This window comes from Cololabis saira, chromosome 18 (assembly GCF_033807715.1).
Source record: "Cololabis saira isolate AMF1-May2022 chromosome 18, fColSai1.1, whole genome shotgun sequence".
Classification (NCBI taxonomy): domain Eukaryota; kingdom Metazoa; phylum Chordata; class Actinopteri; order Beloniformes; family Belonidae; genus Cololabis; species Cololabis saira.
The window spans coordinates 23,910,920-23,932,531 of NC_084604.1; the positions used below are offsets into that span (position 1 = coordinate 23,910,920).

The following is a 21,612-nucleotide window of genomic DNA, read 5'->3' on the forward strand; positions in this document are numbered from 1 at the left end:
GGGGTTTTGCAGTGTATTATGTCAGATGTGCTGTGTTATTGCCACCTTCCACCTAATACCATTGTTTTGTATTGCTCTAAGAAAGGTCTTCTGCCTGTTTGCCAGATAGAGATGAAAATGTCAAAATGCTGTATTAAAGGAAGGCTAAAACTTTTATTCCTTGCCCCCCCCTGGATTTATTCTCTAAAATGTTACTGTTTATTGTCCCCCCCAACTATGAAACGGGATTTTCGCCCCTGGTCTGATCGTAATGAAATCCAGTGAGTGGAGCGCTGATTTGATGCAGGCGGCTGGATTCCGATCCAATGTTGCAGCGTCAGAGGGGGAAAGCATGAGACGTCTGATCAGATCAGATCAGATCGGTAATGGGTGGATGGATGAGAAGCACCTTCCTTATCCCCCCCTGCTATATCAGCTCCAGACTTGTTGAAATATTCATTTCCATAGTTGCCACATAGGGGGAGCCCATGCGCACTGAGAAACCGAAGCGTGGAAATGCTGAATGAGTGAGGGAGACCGTGTGTACAAGCAGGAGAGGAGAAAGGGAGAGGTGCGGCGGACCAAATCACATCGTTGGGGACTAATAATGTCAGGCAGACGAGCAGCAGGAGTGTCCACGCGGACGGTGCCACAGGTTTAACGCACGCCTCGCGTTTCCGCACAACTTTGGCCAAGTCAGTGGAGAGCTACCAAGTTAATGCCCTTACAAGTTGTGGAGCAGACGGGGGGAAAGGAGTCTGATCACTATTTTTAAACGTGAGATTTTTGGGGGGGCGTGGACGCGAGAGGAGCATTGAGCAGCATGTCGGCTCTGGGCTGCAGCGGTGCTTTGGAGATGAGCAGGGACGAGCTGGATGAGCCGGGCTGCGCGTAGACGGAGACTCCGGACGCGGATCTCTGCCGCCACTTGTGCGCAGTCTTTTTTCTTCTGCATGATTTTGGATCTATTTTATTCTGTCGTTGTCTGCACAGGAGCTCGGGGGGCCGCTGCAAAGCCGGCCCGCGTTACGGATGAGCTGTGATTACGCAGCTGATACGAGTGACAGTTTGAGGAAGCCTCTTTGCGCACCGCGACCCGCCGCGGCTCACTAAAACTGATCCCCAACGAAACGTGTGCGATTTGAATCAGTCTCAAATAAAGCTCAAGAGCTCTTCCTTTTTCTATATTTTACCAAGTGTTACTCATTTGGGACAGAGTCAGAAAAAGCATTAAGTCAGTTTTTGTTATGTTTCTGCCAGGTTGGGTATGATAACCCAAGCCTTTACTATGGATTATCCACGAATTGTTTAATTCATTTTTTTGGACACGCGTAACAATAGAAAACAAAAAAAGCCCAGTGACACTGGCAGCATTATAATGCGTTTGAAACAGTGAATGTGAAAGTAAGAGCCAGCTCAGCTTCTCCTCATTCCTGAGTTGTAGCCGACTTGGCAGCAGCCACCATGACCAGCAGCGGACCTGTCATCGTGTACGAGTGGCTGAAGACGCTGCAGCTCTCCCAGTACGTGGAGCCGTTCGTGGACAACGGCTACGACGACCTGGAGGTCTGCAAGCAGATCGGAGACCCCGACCTGGATGCCATCGGCGTCTACATCCCTCACCACCGGCAGCGCGTCCACGAAGCGGTGAGGAGGCTGAGGGAGGAAGCCAAAGAGACGGCCAGCGGACTCTACTTCACTCTGGAGCCCGTGTCACCCGCGGCCGAGGTTCACACGGGCCACGTGGCGGAATACGAGTCCAAACTGCGGGGGTCCAAGTCCTGGACCGAGTCCTGGACCGAGTCCAACAGCGGTGACCGGCTCGGGCGCAACGGCGGGTACGTGCATGGCGCGCAGAGGAACCTGACGCTGGGCAACAGGAGGGAGCTGCTGGTCTACCCCAAACTCAAGCTGAAGATCATGATCAGGGATAAACTCATCAGAGATGGCATCAATCTGGCCAGGCCACCCTACTCTAATAAGGTAACTGTTCTTTAGACACAAAAAAAAGAATCCACACTGCAAAAACTCCAAATCTTAGCAGGAATATTTGTCTTATTTCTAGTTAGAATGTCTCATTTTTAGTCAAAAATCTCATTACACTTAAAACAAGAGTCATTACCAGAAAAACAACTTATTTGACAATTTTCACCTGTTTCAAATAAATTTTCACTTGAAATAAGTAGAAAAATCTGCCAGTGGGACAAGATTTATCTTCTCATTACAAGCAAAAAAAACTTGTTCCACTGGCAGATTTTTCTACTTATTTTAAGTGAAAATCTACTTGAAACAGGTGAAAATTGTTTTTTTTTTCCAATGATGAGTCTTGTTTTAAGTGTAATGAGATTTTTTTGACTAAAAATGAGACATTTTAACACAAATTTTAAGACAAATATTCTTGTTAAGATTTTGAGTTTTTGCAGTGCAGCAGCATGGTTTCAGTGTAATCTGAAGTCCACTAAGAATTTAAACAGTCTCCATCCCATCAGCACTTAAATGTAGACGCTTTTCCTTAAAGATTGCGTTTATGCCTGAATGAAATGCTCTAGATGGATATATGACACTAAAGGGAGCTGTCATGTCATGCCTGAACATTTTCAGGTCCACTGCACCTTGCAGGAGGCAGGTGGTTGCTGTCATGGTGAAAGATGGGAGTGAAGTTGCAGGAGATCGATAAGTGCAGGGCAGAGATGCTGAAGAACTTTCACTTTGTGATTCACTGCAGGGCCAAAAAGATTTAAAACCAGATTATTAATCCTCCGTGACCTTACCTGCCCCCACCCACCCGCCCGCCTGCTTCTCCCACAATCCAGTGTGGGTGGTACAACCAGGCCACTAGGCCTGTAAGCCCCAGCTCTTTTGATGAATGGGCCGCAGGATTTGGATTGCAGGGGCAGGAGATGAAGAGCGCCCAGCTGGGTAGGCTGTTGAAGTCGCGGGGGGAGCAGACTGAGGGGGCCTCTTGTTTTCACAGACTGATAGTGACCTTTCTTCAGAAGGGTTTGAATCATATGCCTTAACCAGCTGAGAGGGCTCTGCACAATTACTTCTGTTTTCCTAAATGGAGGCTTTTAATTTGGGGCATCTGCAGGCAGCTGAAGAAGCAGACATCATGTCCTGCAGACTTTTTTTGTTCTGGTTCTTAAACATTTTCTCATGTAACTGCTGCAACAGCTAAAACCTCAAATAGACATTGTATATACAACTCTTTGTTAAAAAAAAAGGGGGGTGTCAAGTAGGCAAGTGTATGTTGCACAGAGAAGAGGTAAATCCATGTTGTGTTGACATGGTTGCTGCTGAGTGACTATAATACTACTCACAAACTCACACTTTATCAAACCAACTTTGCTGTTTTAAAGCAGCACAAAGAACCTTTAAATGTAAAAATATCCCTTCGGATCGGATTCTAGGCATGGGAATTGATAGGTTTTATCGATACCAACACCATCATTGATTCTTCTTATTGACCTGGGTCTTTTTTTTTTAATAGATTCCCTTTTCTATTTAAGACTGAATTTCAGTGAGGAAAAATACACCTGCACAGGCTTTTAGCCACAAAACAACTGCTTTACTGTCTCAAATCCCCAAAAGAGCACAGTAGTGTAGCACCTCTGCAGGTCAGAGCAGCATCTCCACTTCACCTACAACTACAACGCGGCTACAACTGTGACAGTGTCACTGCATTGCTGCATGTCTAAATTAATGTTGACATGTTACATACTACAGCATCTTCTGGCATCGATTTCAGAATCGATGAGTTTAAGAAGTGTACGGTTCTGTTTCATGATGAAATTTGAAACCAGTTCTGAGGTGGGAACTCAGTTTTTTTTTCTTTTTTTTATTATTTTTATTCTCACCTCCATCTATTTCTTGAACATGTATGTCTGGATTTCTGGTCTTGCTCATTGTAGGTGGGTTTGGAGCGCTGTGCAGTTCAAGCAGTTGGAAAAACCCCTAAGACTAATTTACTTGTGATAGTCTTTATTGTTGTAGAAAATAGAATTATGATGGGTGCAAGCTGGAAGTATCATAAATAAGGAACCAGACGAAGTAAGACTGAAACAAGCAATTAAGTAATTATGCTTTGCTTTGAAAATGTATGGATCTGTAACAGTTGGCACATATTTCAGGCATCCTCAAAATCTTCGTTACAGACATACCATTGGGGTTGTGTGTGTATTTTTAACATTTGTGTGTAATTGGGGCTATTTTGATCATCCGTGAAGCTGCAGTTTTACTGCTGTGATTAAAAACGTTAATAACTGTATCTATATGCCATTATCGTTTATTTTATTGGGTCCAGCTTCCTGATATTCTTTACAATATTCAGTGCTTCCTTAAGAACAGCTTTGCTGAAGTTTCTGCATGTTTTATAAGCTCATTTCCTTTGTGTGTTTTGCCACTTTGACTAACAGTGAATCCCACAGAGATTGTGGGATTTGTGAGGGATTAACTGTCAGACCGCAGCTGAAACAAAGCGTTCATTTTAGGGGGTTAGACTATTTTCCTTTTTGAAGCCTGTTTTTATTTAGAGCCAGAGCTTTGGCATTAAGGCTTTGGCAAGGAATGGACAGGTCAAGATCCTTCAGCCTTTCTTGGTCTCTTTTGTGTGTGTGTGTGTGTGTGTGTGTGTGTGTGTGTGTGTGTGTGTGTGTGTGTGTGTGTGTGTGTGTGTGTGTGTGTGTGTGTGTGTGTGTGTGTGTGTGTGTGTGTGTGTGTGTGTGTGTGTGTGTGTGTGTGTGTGTGTGTGTGTGTGTGTGTGTGTGTGTGTGTGTGTGTGTGTGTGTGTGTGTGTGTGTGTGTGTGTGTGCATTCGAATTGGATCCAGTCCAGTGCTTTTCTACCCAGAAAAAGCGAGATGGAGCTGTGACCAGCTGATATCGTGGACAAACTGAGCTCTGATTGGTCTGTTGATATCTCCCCTCTCTCTGTCGAGAAGATGGGATGTCACCCCAAGCAGAGATTGAACAATCAGGGCAAACAAACAAAAAAAAAAGGACTTACAATGTCAGTCTCAAGGGATGGACATCGTATATCGTACAGAGGATCTCCGTCCACAATTGAGCTCTTGAGGACTTCTCCGTCCATGGGCCCTGTTCATCTCTGTGCAACTGTGTTTGTCTTTATTATTTGTCATCAAGTCAATCTTTGAACAATATAAACAGTGAGATTCAGAAATCTGCTCTCGTGTGTGCTCAATGCCCTCTGGTGAGACAACCCATTATCAGACAATTCACTGAAAGGACTCTTCTGGGAGTAATAAATACCCCTGATCCTTATCAAAGCTGCAGAGACCCCTTGTCAGAGAGAGGAAGAGAGAGCATTATTTCTCATGATGTAAACAAACACTTGTGCAGAGAGTTGCACATTCCATGATCTCTCATCAGGGAACAGTATAAGCAGAAGACTGTGCTTCCAGTGAGCTTGTTTCTGTAACACGCTGCTCTCTTATTTCCTGTTTCTTCGTTGGTTCATACACTGACAAACATAATTTCTGCCATTCTGCTTCTTTTTTTTATAATCATCGACTGTAGTGCCATTGACTTACTTTTGTATAAAGTATATCTGATACGGTAAAATGACACAAAGGAAGTTTTGTAATTTTTCATTTAAATGGTCTTAAATGGTGAAGGTTGAGCTGCTTTTACAACATTATTGTTCCTTCCGTCATTTTTTGTTAGCTTGAGTCTCTTGGTTGCCTCTGTCGTGTCTATTGTAATCAAATTAAATCAATCTTTATTTATATGGCACTTTTCATACTAAGTGCTTTACATTCCACACGGCTATTCCACACGTCTGTGGATTAATCTGCTGGAGAACCTCAGGGCCGCAGAGACTGTTGATGTTTTTAAAAGCAGGCTCAAGACTCACCTTTTTAAATTGGCTTTAAGCTGATTCCTTTTAGTCTTTCTTGTATAGCCTATCCTTGTTTTAACTAGCTATTCTTGTTGTTTTAACCCAGGTCTTATGGTTTTAAGTTGTTCTTATGTTTGTTTTAGCAGGTCTTGCTTTTTAGACCTACTTTTAGGATTTTACGTTATACTTTTAAACTCTTTTAGCATGTATCTTAACCTCATAGCCAATCTTATCCTGCTTTCTTTTAGCTTTTATCTCCAGTGTTTCCTCATGGGGAGCCTCCATGCTGGGAGTGACTCTGGCCTGCAGGGGTGTCGTCCTGGGGGTGGTTCTGGCCTGGATGGTTGTGGAGCTCTGCACCATGGCTTCACCGCTGTGGTGTGGACTCCTCTATCCGTCCGGGCCGGGATGGTCTCTGTGGAGGCCCCTGTTGTGGTTGCGGGTTATGAGACCTCCTGGCGTGGATGGCTCCCCGATACCATTTCCTCACCTGGATCGCTCAGCCATATACTTATGCGAATCGCAGTGTGCTTGCACCTGTCTGTGTGTGTGTGTGTGCATGTGTGTGTGTGTGTGCGGGGCGGGGGGCATTATTAAGTTTTATGTAAAGCGCTTTGCGTTGCATTTTTTATTTTGTATGAAAAGCGCTTAACAAATAATGTTTGATTTGATTTGACATGATAAAATCAACACCAACATACAAAAACTGACACACTCATGGTTAAAAACACACATCGGGTCATTTTCACGCACATCCTCAAATTGACACCCACACAGCACACGTAAACCCCCCCAAACATACACATCAATAATCATAAACATCTGGCTTGACGCTCTGTGAGCTCCTGTCATCGTTGTTGTTGTCTGACATAATCCCCCTAAAGCCATGAAATTGTCTCAAGACACATGGGTTTGAAGTAACTTTGGGTGGTTTTTTGCTGATAACGGGGATGGGTGGCCACAAGCGATGCCGTAGTCAACACTTTCAAAAATGAATCAGTCTTTCCTTCAAATGAAACTGATATTTGAAACAAATTTGTTCTGCTTTAAAGGTAGGGTAAGGCATTTCTGAATGACATCTATTGATATTTGACAGAAAACGTCAACAAAGCAGGGAGAGGCAGCTCCTCCCTCTCCCGCCAGGGGCTACCTGAGAAGATGCACCCATCTTAAACTCTCCCAAGCCTCTCTTCCTTCCCATACTTCATAAGCCTGAGCACAAATCCTCCCCTTGATGGCGATTGGCTGGAACAATGGTTACTATAGTTTGATGGGCAGGCTGCTCCCACTTGCACAGCCAGGGTTGTGTTTGAAGACTGGGTTTTTCTTTAAAAAAAAAAAAAAAAACATTTACAAATAATATGACTTGATTTCAACAAGATTTTACCGTCTTAAGTTTTCTATGAGGGGTAGGGATAACTCTTGAACAGCCATAGCTCCTGTTGCCAGTCCAGACCGGAACAACCAGCTCCACCCAAGTTTCGATAAACAAAAGTTTGAGAGACTACTTAAATTGTCAACCTTGACAAAGTCCATTAATCCAGGCGTACCGCACATGGTCGAGCCAGAATCGTAGGAAAGGGAAATGCGGAAACGAAGATTGCATGCCGTCGTCTCTGTTTTGGATGACTGTTGAAGCTAGAAAGTGTTTTGTGTGTCCTCACAACCAAATGCATCTTTCTTCCATGTCTTGTTTGAATCAAAAACAAAGCAGTTTGACAAAAGTAGAAGCTGATCTCTCCTTCCTTTTGTGCACTGTTGAAAAGTTTTGCTTATAAAATGAATGCAATGTCCGCATATTAGACTTGTAGTTCTCAAGACCGGTCATGAGACCACTTTTTTGTGGTCTTGGTCTGGTCACAGTCTCGACAGTCTACAGTCTTGGTCTTCTCTCGGGTCTCTCGGTCTCGCCAGGTCTCGGACTCGGATAATTGAGATGCTGTTGCACACACCAAGGTGACAGAGTCTTGTGATCACCAGTTCTTTGAATAAATATATGGCATCATTGCTTTTGAATAATATTTGCATATTGTTGTGATTGATTAAGCATTAGGTCTATGGCATTTCAGTGATGCTGATATACTGTACAGTGTAATTTAGCCACTATAATGGTAAATACGGCAAGTTCAAGTCGACAATTATGTGTATCTTTAATATTTAAAATTCACGTTTTGTTTCCAAGTTAAGTCCAATTTAAATCAGTAACATTTACTATTCATTAAACTTTTCTGAGGTGGAGGGGGGTGTTGGAGGCTGGTTATTTTGTTAGATGACTTTGGGACTAGTTAATAGTCATGTCAATTCTTAAAAGCACTCGAGTCAATCCTCAAATAGTGTAGAAATAGCGGTAGTGCAGTCGCCACTCATATTTGATCTCAGCTAAATGATGAGAACATTTATAGTGAGTTTACACTTAAGACATCCACTTCTCTGTGTTATTGAGCAGTTGAATACAACCTCATATGTAAACTAAGCAGCTGAACCTAGGATGGTGCTGATGTTCTACAACTCACGCAAGATGACAAAATAACTAGGTTGTTTTTTTTGTCACTGTCTCAGTCTTGAGCTGAACTAGTCTTGGTCTTGTCTTGGTCTTGACACTCTCCGGTCTTGGTAGTGTCTTGGTCTCGGTTTAAGCGGTCTTGACTACAAATCTACCGCATATACTCTATATCTATCATTAGACTGGCTACATTGCTGTTGGCTAGACCAGTGACATCATGACACATAGCTGGAAGCTGTCTTTCTCATAACCGTGTAATGTTCCCTTTGGTCTACATCCTTATCTCAAAGTTGTACACTGTCATCATGTCTGACTCGTTTGCCCTGCTATTCTTCAATATTGCTTTCTCTGCTCCAGTCATCTCTTTGTGTTATTTCTTATCTCATAAGAGACGTGGATCTTTAATTTGAACTTATTACATCAGCTCAAGACCAGACTGCGTGAGGATGTTTCCCGGTCTCATCCTGGTGCTGGACGCAGCCGACACGGTCCTCCACAATAGCGCCTCATTGTTAGCGCTGCGTGTCAGGAGGAAGCAGAGGCTAAACAGAGGGAGATTCTCCATTGTTTGTATGGAAGCTGATGGAGCCACATGTCCTTTCACTACCAGTCTGTTTTGCATTCCCAATTTCCGTCCATTGAAATGGGCCACAGAGGCAAGTGTCCAGCATTGTGCTGGTGGGTGGGTGATTTAAAAACCTGGGTATCATGCGAAGGGAGACAATGTTGTAAATAGACAGTCATGTTGTTTATAAAGGCTGCAGAGGGCCTGGTGGGTGGTTGCTAATAAGGGACAAACTGTCAGTTTGTTGGGGAGAGTCAGTTAACAAGAGATTTATGGTTTTACGACCCTACAGAGTAGCTGATCAAATGTTGTAGGTGTCAGTTGAGAGAGGCCTGCAGCTTGATCTAAAGAATGTAGAACATGCAGTGAACCCTCACAAGTGTTGTTTGTCAGGAAGGAGCAGTGTCAGAAGAAAAGACTGCTTTTCAGCAGCTGTGTTTTTAACAGGAATAAAAGGGAAGTTCACCACCTTTATGTGTCAAGCACTCACCTCACTTCCTGTTTCAGCCCTCTTATCTAGTTTAATATCCCAACACTCTTGCCCAACAGGAAATTAGGATTTAGTTTAAGATGACCCTCTGTTGGCCTGCTGTGATTGTCAATGGTCCTCAAGTTTCACTGGAAAACAGCCAAGATTTGGAAAGAAAAATAAAATCTATCAAATCAAAGCTCTCTGCACATCCATAGGCAAACGTGCAGGTGTTAGTAAAGTTAGTTAAAAGCTGAAACAGAAATGGAATATTGAAATGGATTTCCATTCATTTTTATGTGGTTTGCATTAATCTCATTGTATTTGCCACTACATATGCATGTGATGCCCTTTGATAAACTTACGTGCTCAGAGAGTCATTATCTGAATTCATTATAAGGCTGCTTTTCCTAAATGAAGAGCTATTTCAGTTCCGTTGCCTCGTGTGGGCTTTCTTGAGCTTTTTTCATTTAGCCAGCGGTTTTTGGGGAAACGTTCTCATCATCATCTCCCTCTGTTCCTATAGGGCTGGCATTTAGCCACGAGGACAGAGAAAACGCTCCTCACAACAGCGCCTAGACTTTTCCATTTGCTCTGCTGAGAGCACTATTTGCTTAGTTTTTATTAAAGCCTCCTTAAAGACACAATCAACCGGGGAGTCATAAAGGGGAAGCCATAAAGAAGTCAAGGACTGGCTCTATTGTCCTGAGAGGACAGGGAAAGTCAATTAGCATAGTGCGCTGCTGTTTACATTACGGAAATTAAGTATTTCTTTTTTCTTTTTTTTTTAATTAATGGAATTTTAAACAGGGCTCATATTTCTTTCATGCTGAAAATGGACACACAGATTCACATAAATGCTTTTTTTTTCTTAATTTTGAAGCATCTTTATTAAGTATAAACTACACATACCAGGATTTAGCTATTTGGAAAGCAGTTTGAGAAATGATTACTATAATAATGACCTATTGACACTGCAGCCTTGTCGCTGTTTGCTAAGACACACAGCCCTGCTGATCTCAGCCTAGATACTGAACTGGACCACGCAACTTTAGGATCCTCAGTGGCTCCTTTAGGCCAAATCTACTGTAGCTTACAATTTACATTGCCTTCTGTCTCAGGAGTACGTGATGGCTTTACCATTTGCAGACACTACACTTCAGAATATTTCATGAGGCACGTCTCAAAGGGAAACAGTTCTAACCAGTATTTCCATAAACATTATCACTGCAAAGAGAACACCATTCACTGTGAGTTTTTCTTTTTTCTGCTGTGAGTCAGAGAGGTTCTGTTTGTCCCTGAAAAAAAAGACTGATCCACCCATCTCTTGGGATCCCGTGTAAATGTGGGAAAGCAGCATTCACAGCACATGTGCAGCTGGCCTTCTCATTTCAGCAGTAAAGATCGAGAGGAGCTTGTTGCTGCTGTAGTCGCACTCACATGATCAACTCCCTTCTCAGCCTCTTTGACTGCCTGACTTTGTGAACTCGGTTAAAAGTCTGGGGAAAAAATGAATATGCTCAGTGTTCATTTACAAAGGAGCTGTCCACTATAATATTCTCAACATTTACTGAACTTAAGAACCGACATAAACTGCACTATTTTCATTCTTTTCAGAGGTTGTCATCACTTGTAACTGACAGTATTTGTATCACTGAAAGTAACGTAGTCCTGGTGATGGCATTAAAAGAATAGAATAATAAGAAAAAAGCAGACCATCCAGTCATCAAGGCCATTTCATTTTCCACAGTGTGCAGAAAAACAGGTCCTGATGACACACGTTCATGACAGATGCATTATCAGAGCTATTCTGGTCCAAGGTTTCAGCAGCTTCCAGACAGGCTGTCTACATTACACACATACTAGTATCACACAAGACTGCAGGCTGCATTATCAATACCTGCTTGTCCTTGTGCTTCTTTTGTATTTATTCTGTGTTTGTTTTGTTTTAATCTGTCTCTCTTGCACAATGATATGGGTTCATACTCCTCCCTCTGTGTAATCTAGAATTAGTGAACCTAGTTTCAGCCTTCAGCTGTGGTGTGAAGCCAAAATCTTTAAAACGATCTCATCCAAACAGAAAAATGGAAATGGGTTTTGTTATTCTCTGCAGGAAAACATTTTTTTTTCCTCTTGGAATCGAATATTTTTAAACAAACAGTCATATTTTCTGGTTCACAATAAAAAAGGCAGGTCTTTTAGTCATTAACAGAAAGCAAAAACACTTGATGCTCAGTTACAGGTGGAAACGCTTGTTTCACATGTCTTCATCGCCTTTTGCTCAGTGCTGGCAAATGCATATAGCATAAACAGCAATCCAATCACAACATCTTCTGTCGCTTTGGTTACAGTATACCACCAATAATGACACCCGCTGTCCTGAAAAGGAATATATCAAGTGTCTCAACAGGATGGCAGGACAAGTGAGATGACAAGAGAGCTGGCCGGGGCATCTGTCTGTGTCAGGATAACACATTTGTGAATCAACACATGTGCTCATGTTTTCTCTTCTTCCACATCCCTGTCTCAAATACACTTATTACTGCACTCAGGGATTGATCATTGCATTTCCTCCAAAAAAGTGTTTTTCATGTGAAGGACAGCGATACATTGTTGGACACCGTATAGCTGCTGTTGGAACGGTTTTAACCGTATTATCTGAGGTGGCCCTGTGTTTCTGACCTACATTGTCCAAGAAGTCTAATTACCTCTGACTCCCGTGCTTCTATGAGCGAGGAGGTCGCACACTAAAACAGCTTCGTTACAAGTTGCCATGGAGACAACCAGGAGGATGTTTAAACAGTAAACCATACTTTGTCCCTTTCCAATATCAACCTGGCAATGTTTTGGAGACTGAAATGGAAATGTCAGTTGTACTCGGTTTAAGTAAAGCATAATTCCACTGATCTGTGGATTTAAATATTGATCAGAACGATTCCTTATCCTGACTGGATAAGCCCAGCAAAGAATAAGATAAATCTGTGAAGGTTAAATGTAATGAAACATCATCTCTAGGGCTGTAGCTAATTAGGATCCAAAGCATCTTTGTAACTGTAATTTTGTAATTGCTTGTTTTGTCCAGCTATGCAAAGTTTAATAAGTGACTACTATAGAAAAGCCCCCTTTTTCAACCATGTTTTTTCAGTTCTGCTCATAACAGCTGGTTTAATGGGGTCGAATTGACATCTCGACTGCACTCCACTTGAAACTGGGAGACACGTTTCCTTTTGTGGATGTTCTGGGTAGTTTTACAGGGTTCCTTAAACATGTTTCCACCAACAGACCTGCAGTAACAATTTTCTGGAAATGATATGAGAACAAAACAAGTCCCAAATTAAGGTGGTCCTGAAGAACCATTTGGGGATGCTGACTGGATATACCAGTGATGGAATTGTTCACTTGTCTCAATCTCCTCTTCAAGAATTGAATAAAATAGAATAGAATAGTCTTTATTGTCATTGTACCAGTACAATTAAATTGGCGGTGCAAACACTTAAAGGGCCAAATAATTCAACATTAAAAGGATAAAAAAAAGAATAGTCTTACCTTTTAAAACACACATTTAAAACAACAAGAAAAAAGTATTAGTCGCTCTGCTTATTCACTGCCACAACTGCGGCGTTTGCAAATAGAAATGCAGGAATCATCTCAGCCCCTTCGATGTTGATCTTGTCATGTAATTTCTTCTTATATTTCTTTACTTTGCTGTCTTCTTCTTTTATTTATTTTATTGTGTTTAGCAAAGGTAGTGCACTCCTTGTAACTAAGTGGTATGGGGTTGTAGTTTGCTAAGTTTATGGATCCTGCCAGGTCCATCACCGTAAAGGAGACGTAGCGGCTAAAGGGACTGCAGAGGAGGTCGGCCCTGCTACATTTCCAGTCTCCTAGGGCCAATCCTGGACCCCTGCCAATGTTATAGCTTTGTGCTACGCACCTCAGAAGTACAGCATATGCATCATGAAGCTGGTTAGAGATAAAGATGGGGAGGCTGGATAACTCCACTTTGATCTGTGGTGTCACTATAACCTGCAAATCTTATCTGCTCATGTAATGACATATTTTCAGGCTGAGGTCATCTCAAGCGCAAGTGACAAGATTATAGTGTTTTCAAAGTTCTTGAAACACCCAAGTTTATGCTTTCACGTTTTTTTTTTTCCAAAAGATGTGCCATTGAATTTATCTGGTGCTGACGTTGCAGAAAAACAATTAGCAAATGTTTATTTTTAAAATGTTTAACAAATGAATTAATATCTTGGTGTCATTGTGAAAAGTTAAATAGTCCTATATTGCTCAAATATATTAATATTTAACTCGTGCTGGTGATGTTTGTGGGCAGGACAGTTGCAACTACACAGTGATTAGCTTCTTTTGATGAACACAACTCTCGTCAATCCGGTCATTTTTCTCCAGCCTCGTTTGCCACATTGCTCCAAGTGGATGGAATGATCCACTTCTCCAGGAAGATGCTGCTTAGAGTGAAAGATGACTGTGTTCTGGCGTGGGGATCAGCCATGCTCTGTAAATCAGAAAGATGAGAGTAAAGCACACGGTGGGTGCTGGTCCTCCTGATGTCACCTGCTACTCAGCAGAAAATTTCTTTCGGCAGTGAGCAGTTTTGGGAAGGTATAAGAGAGATGAATTGCCCCTCATGTTGCTACAGTTTAGTTCATACCAGCCCTGATTGTCTTGTCTGTGCTTTTAAGGGGTGTGATGCAGGGGTGCAGTGAGATGAACAAGGCTTTGATAGCAGAGAAAGCATGAGTGTTGGAGAGACAGGCACCAGTGTGTGTATAATTACACTGTCTGAAGCTGTTTCCAGAAAGGTGTATGGAATGCAGTGCAACCAACTCTCACCTTCTGCCTTTATTTCTAATTGGTCTATTTCCAAGGCATGGAGGCAGGGCTGTTTTGAAAGCTTTGATCATGGAGACCACACTAGTGTTGATATGTCCTTACCTGAGTTCTTTTGTAGTGGCTGTGTCTGGCAACGGGTTAAGCCCAACTAAACCTTCAAAGTACCTGTGTGCCTTCCCTACGGCTCTGCATACCTGAATTTGAACCGTAATTACCAGGCAGTTATCGCATTCCTGAGACACACCCACACATACACACTCACACATCACATGTAGTGCATTGCACATGTTCTTTTATAAAAGCACCCATGGCATTTCATTTGTACTCTTTTGTATCGTACAGATTGTTTCTTTCAATTACTGAAATCATTGTGCGTACATGTCGGTATGTGTGTGTGCGTGTTTCTTCCTTCTGTGCCATAACTATGTATGTTAATTAAAAAAAAAGACTAAATATTGCATTAGTCTGACTGAAATCTTGAATGTAAATATCTTACCCCGAGGTCCCACTAGGTGTGGAAGCGCCATAGAATGCCAGCTGCTGTGAACAGCTACCATACTTAGCCCCTTTTACATTGGAGGATACCCCATGTTTAACACTCGGATGTAGCGTGTCACCTGTGCTTTTTACATTAACCGACGCAGGGTGGGATGTCGAGCCGGCCCCGCGATTAACTTGCCACCGAGGATACATTTAATCACGGATCAGGTCTAATGTACGGTAATCAGAACTAACGCGGGGTGGCGGGTCGTGTGAGGGATTGCTTGATCATGTAACCTGTATTATTTATTTTATAGAATCATTTAACAGGTGATGAGAATAAAAGCAGCTGCAAGATGTCACAGGTTACGGTCCATATTTGCAAGATGAGTAACTGGGGAGACGAGGAGATCCGCAAGCTACTCAGCCCCAGAGCCGGGGACGCCATAAACTGGCGTTTGTCCATAACCCTAAAGGACGATCCATTGTTTGAACAACTGGCCACAAAAATGACAAACAAAATGTTCATCCATCCTCATTTTGAAAATGACACCTGTCTGACGCTATATAATCTTGCTGATGTAGGGATAATACGTCATTCTACACGCCCACACATCTTATATATATGTCACGCGGATAATGCCTCACAACTCGTCTTCCCTCCCCTCAACTTGCCTTCAGTCTCGGGGTGGCAAATAACACACTTTGCGTTATGATGCTGCCGCATCATTGTTTGTATTGCTCTGTAATTACATCACCAACTATTCGGCAGCAGTGCATGTGGTTTTCTGTTGCACCGTGGTTCGTAGTGCCGAGTTTTCTGTTGTTTACTTCCTGTTTGTAGCGCATACATAGCAATGGAGCTAATAGAGCCTATTTTACCTGAGTTGGAGCTGATAAATGTTAAGCGTCAGTCGTTTTTACAGACATTGCAGCAAACTATCATTCTACCCGACTTGAAAATGACAAAGAAGGCATAGCAGCAGGGAATTTGAAAAAGAAACACGTATACCAATCACATTTCTTGTAATCTGTATTAATGCAACGCGTAATCAGAAAACTTTGGAACTGCACGCAAACGCCAACCATCTAACTTTCGATTTGAGTCTCGTGTGGAACTAAGATTTGTTGCAGTTCCTCGACTGACCGCTAGAGGCTGACTTAAATGTTTTAACTCCTTGTTAAAATGTCCACCTTTAGAGCATAAATCAAGGTCTTTACAGCCTGATTCAAAAAGACAGTTTTGGTCTCAGTCGTTTGATTTCACATCCATGACAACTGAGAGGGGTGAATTTTTCTCATACCACGTCAAAGCACTAGATTTTTCTGTTATATGATTGATTGACAGCCGGCTCAGCCAATGGTCATGATCACTTCCTCATCCATAATGGTTGTGATTTACGTAAGCAATACGTAAATCGTTTTTTATTGTTTTAACCCAGTATCGGCTAAATGCAACAGTAATTTTTGATTTCCTAATCAAGTTAACTTGTAAAATGTGATATTTCACTGTAGCTCTGCTACTATTTTGGCTGGTACCATCAGGTTAAGGAGCTAGTAGCGACTTTGACAGAAGGTGAGGCTTTAAAACCACTCTTCATAAACCAATGGATCACATGACTTAATGCTTCATCCCTTGTTTTTTTTTTTTTTTTTTTTTTTTTTTACAGTTTTGCTGTTTTTTTTACAGTCTATGGTTCTCCGTTGGCCGACATAGAGATCCGTGTAGGGGGGTTAGGGTTGACGAAGAAGCTCTATGTCGCAACAGATTTGATCAGTCAGAGAAGCATAAGTCAGGCTTGTGCCGCATGGATTTTTTGCACGCATCAGATTGAGCTGGCGGGAAGTCATACTACAGAATGGCATTAAGAATCCAGTCAATTTTCAAAATAAAACACCATTAGTGCAGTCTGACTTGTACATCAGCATGAAGAACCTGTGGAGGCTGTAGGTAAACAGTACAGCGCTGTTAGTACATACAGTTCACCGTTGGCTGTTGTTCCAACTTGCTGCCACCAGCTAAACAATAGGATTGCATGTGACATAACAGGCCAACCAGAAAAGCCCAATACTAACAAACTTAAAGCTGGCACTATTGCCTTCATCATGGCGAAGTCTGACTTACTTTCACCAGTAAATTGATTCCATTCTCGTGTGTGTATATCGAGCTTCCCGGTCCCGGTCCCGGTACCGGGTTGTATCCGACAGGAGCTCCGCTAATTCAGCTGCGCCAGTCCGAATTTCCAGACCTGTCTCAGCCACTTGATCATCGTCCCTTCATCCAGCCACCCCTTTTCATTCGTCCTTATAATGACTCCGGCTGGAAACGTCTTATGCAAAGTTTTTCTTTTAAAAATCACCATAGGTTTCTGTCCATCAGCTGCGCCAGGCAAGCACCACATAAATAAGAATGTGTGTGTGTCGCGCCGCGACACACACACGCGGAGATGTCGGAGATCCGGTACCGGGTTTGTAACCGACCGATTTGGCTGCAAATCTCGGAGAGTGAAGCTGATCCGACCTGAGACGTACCCCAGAAATCCCTTCTCGCAAAGCGGCCAGGAACCAGGTCATCGGACCCCGCTTGGGGAACCAGGAAGCCGGCTGCAGCAGCGCGCATCACGCGGCTTTAACCGGGGAATGTGGACGGTTCCGACCGGCCGGGACCGGAGGAGCCCGCCTGCACTGGTAGTAGGGGCTCCTGGGGAAAGAGCACCGGCATTTCAGCCGGATCTGCCGCGGGGATGCGGCGATCGGACCCCGCAAACCCACGGCAGCTGCTTCCTCGGTTCCCGACATGCAAAACACACGCGCGCTGCAGAACACACTCACACAAGTGTGCTTATTTAAATAGAGCGGAGCAAAACTTAGTTTGATTGTATTTTATTTCACTTTACACATCAAGCAAATCCTTAAACGTTTTCATCTTCTGTTTCGCATTAAACAGCTCAGTGGATGGTCTCATTCACGTCGCAACTCACGGGGGCTTCACCCGCCCCCTTCTCTTTTTACCGTTCTCATGGTGGCCGGCCTTACATTACCGTAATTCAGGTAATAGAGACGGCGCACTGTTTCATAAGGCGCCCGCACATTTAAAAAAAAAAAAAAAAAAAAAAATGTGCGCCTTATGGTCGCGAAAATACGGTAGATAGGTTGCATGTTACTTGAAAAGAAGGGATTTTATTGATGGTTACTTAACATCATTAATCAATGCCCATTATAGTATGATCACAGTACACGAACTGTCCAAGCAGGAACTGGAAGACTCTTTAGTTGGCTGCAAAGAGTTACGAGCTGTCACACCTGGGGTGTTGTGTGTTTTTGACTATGGAGGTGCCCAGACTTTTGCTTTGGGACATTTTCCTTTTTGAAGTTATTTTGTGCCAAGAGTCATTAAGAAGAATTGTTTTACCTTCAGCTGTATGGAATTCAAAAAGCACTTCTATGCATAGAAAAGTAGTATTTGATTTGAGATGAGACATATGTTTGACCTGGGCCTTAAACATTCATATTGCCATGGCTGTGCCAGAATAAATACGGTGAATAAACAACATCTGCAGTGGGGCTATAAAAAAAAGTTTTCTTTGCTGTTTAATTGTTTTTTCTGTGAAAGGAGATTGAGCTGACTGTGGCAGTTCCTAACAAATGGAATGCTGCCAGCTAGTCAAACTCTGCATTAGTGAATCAATTTAGACATGCTCGGTGTGGAGGGCTTGAGTTCATCACACTAATTGCAGCTTTTTGACCTGCGTTCATGTTAGAGTTAATAGTTTTATTCATTGTCTGGTAATCACTTTCTGCACAGCTTCATGCAGGGGTGAGGTGATTCCACTGTAGCTGCTGAGACTGTCCCAAAACCCTTAATGATCTGCGACTTTCACCACGAAAGCTTCACGAGGGATGCTTATGGTTTCAGCGCAGGAAGTCTGGTCGGGTTTGTGTTTTGACCTTAACTTTGGGCTTTTCAGCCTTTGGATACACAGTGAGTGGAATTAACTTTAAAGAGTGTTCGTTATGGCGTATAACCTGACAATTTGTGTTAAATGGTTCACTGTTCTAAGTTCAAACAGGTTTTGGGCCATAAAGCCCTTGCTATGTTTCCGTCTGGGTGTAGCCATAGCTTTTGATGATACCCCTTTTATATTTTTGGATGCTCATGTGGCCATCTAAGGTCATACTTTGTTAACACCTGATAGTTTTCCCTCTTGGTGCAGCCACAAATTTACAGTTTTAATGCCAACACATCTTTCCACCAAGGCTGTGCCAAACCAACCTGTGTTTACTTTAATACTCCCTGCGAATTCTTTTGAAGGGAATGTCTACCATACAGATTTGTACAGTTTAGTCTTAGGGTTCCTATTCCACAATTGGTTTGAGTTTAACTGAAGAAAAGCCATCAAAATCTTTTGGAAGTGGCCTGAAGTGACTTCTCCTTAAAGGCGGTAGCTTGTGTAACCGGTCTAGTAACACTTAGCTTTGTCAAAGAGGATTAGACAAAGTCCATATTTGTTTCACTGTGAAGGTCTTTGTACGATTATTGCTTTTGAAGCTCATAATGAGCCTTACAGTGTTGTAATTTATATAATGAAAACAATTTTCTAATGAGCAGGTGAGATAAGCACAGATTTGCACAGGTTTGAATACTGTGTCTCAACATTTGTGCAGGCTCTCTGCTAAGTAATGGCAGATTGATAAGAAGTGTCATTAATCTGGGAGATCTCCTCAGTTTGAAATGCATGCATTGCTCAGCTGATGTCGCACACAAAAGCCAAATGATGAGCAGGCCAACTGGCAGCTCCCAGTCGGCGCCTGAGTGGCGGGGTCATGCATCGCAGCTTTTCTCTGCTCCACCAAACATCCTCACCCAGTTTCGCCTCATTCTCACCAAGCTACAGACTGGGGAGAGGGAGGCTGAAATATAAATTGACAGACTAACAGACCTGTCAAGCTGAAGAAGACCAAGCGTTAAAGACTGACAGCTGGCAAGACAGCCAGTCAGACGAACAGGCTGTTCCTGACAGACACAACACTGTAAATACAAAGAAATGTCAGCAGAGATCCAGCTTGATTGAGTGAAAAGTAAAACGTGTGATGTGCATTTTTGAGTGTTTTTAGGGGCTCACTTTGGGGAAGAAAAAAATTGGAAGGACTCACTTCATCTATCAGTTCTGCATTGATTATACAGTTTGAATCACCAGCCCATTTGCATGTGCCGTGCTGTATCTAAAGTTTTGAATGCGAGGCAAGTGCTGATTTACAAGCTGAATAATCAATATTTCAGTGACTAAATCCTGGGTCAGTTGTGAAACCATGCACGATCAGTGGCAGAGGTTAAAATCTGCTTCACAAAGATTCATCTCTTGATGCCTCAGCTGATTTTAAAAACCCATTCAACAGAGAGGAACTGTGACATAGTATAATATAACTTGCATCCCTTTTATTCTTTTTCACTTCAGCTTTTCCTATGACAGCAATTGTGCTCATAGAGGAAATGTATGCTTCGGATTGGACAGCAGCATGGGAACACTTGGCATTGGTCGTCTCTTGGGTGAACTGCATTGTGATGTGTTTTTTTCTTACCCTAAAGAAGGAATTGTTTCCTTTCCCCTCGGATGAGAATACACTGTCAGTGCAGAACAATGGGCTGCAGGGCTGGGCTTCTTCTCTCAAATGCCCCTGCAGCTCTGATCCCTGTCCACTCCATTTATGGCTTAAGCGCTAAATGCAAGCACCCCCTCTGCATCTGCACCCCGTCCACCCCCGACGCAAGCAGTGCCCTCTTTACCCAGATTACCTGAAAGCCACAAGCTTAAAACAACATTTGATGCTTAAAGCTGCATTTTGAAATTAATGCTGGTAACTTTTTAGTGGAACGAGTGCATTTGGGTCAGAGGTTTAGATTATCTTGGTAATACTTCCCTAAAGATGACTGAAGGTCTTTCCTGATTTTTGGAGGCGACCGAGCTTATATTCCTTTTAGAAGTAGATTACTTTGTGGCAGTGGGAGATTAGGGTACCGATCTTGCGTGGAAATGGTCGTCATTGTCATGCAGGAATTCAGTGCCTGCGTTTATATCAATTGTTATGTAAAGCAGACATTCCCACTGTACAGTCTGCTTGGAACTGAGCCTCTGCTATGAGCTTTGTGTACAAATGCTTTAGAGAAATGCAGAGGAGTGTGAAAATGGGGTTTCACTGTTCGTTTTATCTTACTTGAGGACAATACCCTAGCCCACACGTGCAGGAAAACCATTACTTTACTGTCTTGTCCCAACATCAGCTGTTTATTTTCTAGAACAGACCAGTCTGGTCTGTCTTAGGCAGCAGATAAACACAAGTCTGACCAATGTTAAATCCTAAATATGTCTGTCTAGATAGCAGAGTCTCTCCTTATCCGTATCCCATAAAGCCACAGTAGAGTACAGGGAGCTCAAGTGCTCTTTTTGTTGTTGATTAAGACAACACTCCCCTTGTCGCTGTAATCAGAATATTAATGACGAGCTGTCTTCAACTGAGGGAGAAGCTTGAGGAGGCTTTTGTTACGAGATTACATTATTGTCTCTCTCTCAGGCCAGGACTCAAATAACTATATTTCAGGCGCACAACAAATGCTGACTCATTTAAAGACTTTCTCTTTATGTATTATGAAAATGACAATAATAGTGCCGAATGGAGTGCTGTTGTAAAAGCTGGTTTGAACGCCACCCAAGCCACAAACCCCTTCGCATTTCAATTACTTCATCGATTTTTTTTGTAATGTCTGATTTTCATTTCAATCACAATCACAGGCAAACATAATCTGTCTCAGATATTAACACACAAACCCTTGACTCTTTAGTCTTGAATATTGTAATTGATTGAGCCTTTTGAAGCAGCCGTGACTTCCCTTAGACAGTTCCTGTTGCT

At 42.6% G+C, this 21,612-nt stretch overlaps 1 protein-coding gene across 3 annotated transcripts in view; it reads left to right on the forward strand.

The window, feature by feature from the left end:
* Positions 1-544: 544 nt before the first annotated feature.
* Positions 545-21,612, forward strand: part of sash1a (SAM and SH3 domain containing 1a) — a 209,412-nt gene continuing 188,344 nt past the window's right edge. For all 3 annotated transcript variants that reach the window (XM_061707291.1, XM_061707292.1, XM_061707293.1), the window contains exon 1: positions 545-1,962. In XM_061707291.1, coding sequence (XP_061563275.1) covers positions 1,444-1,962 — 519 coding nt within the window. In that variant the 5' untranslated portion in view covers positions 545-1,443. The remainder of the gene's footprint in view (positions 1,963-21,612) is intronic.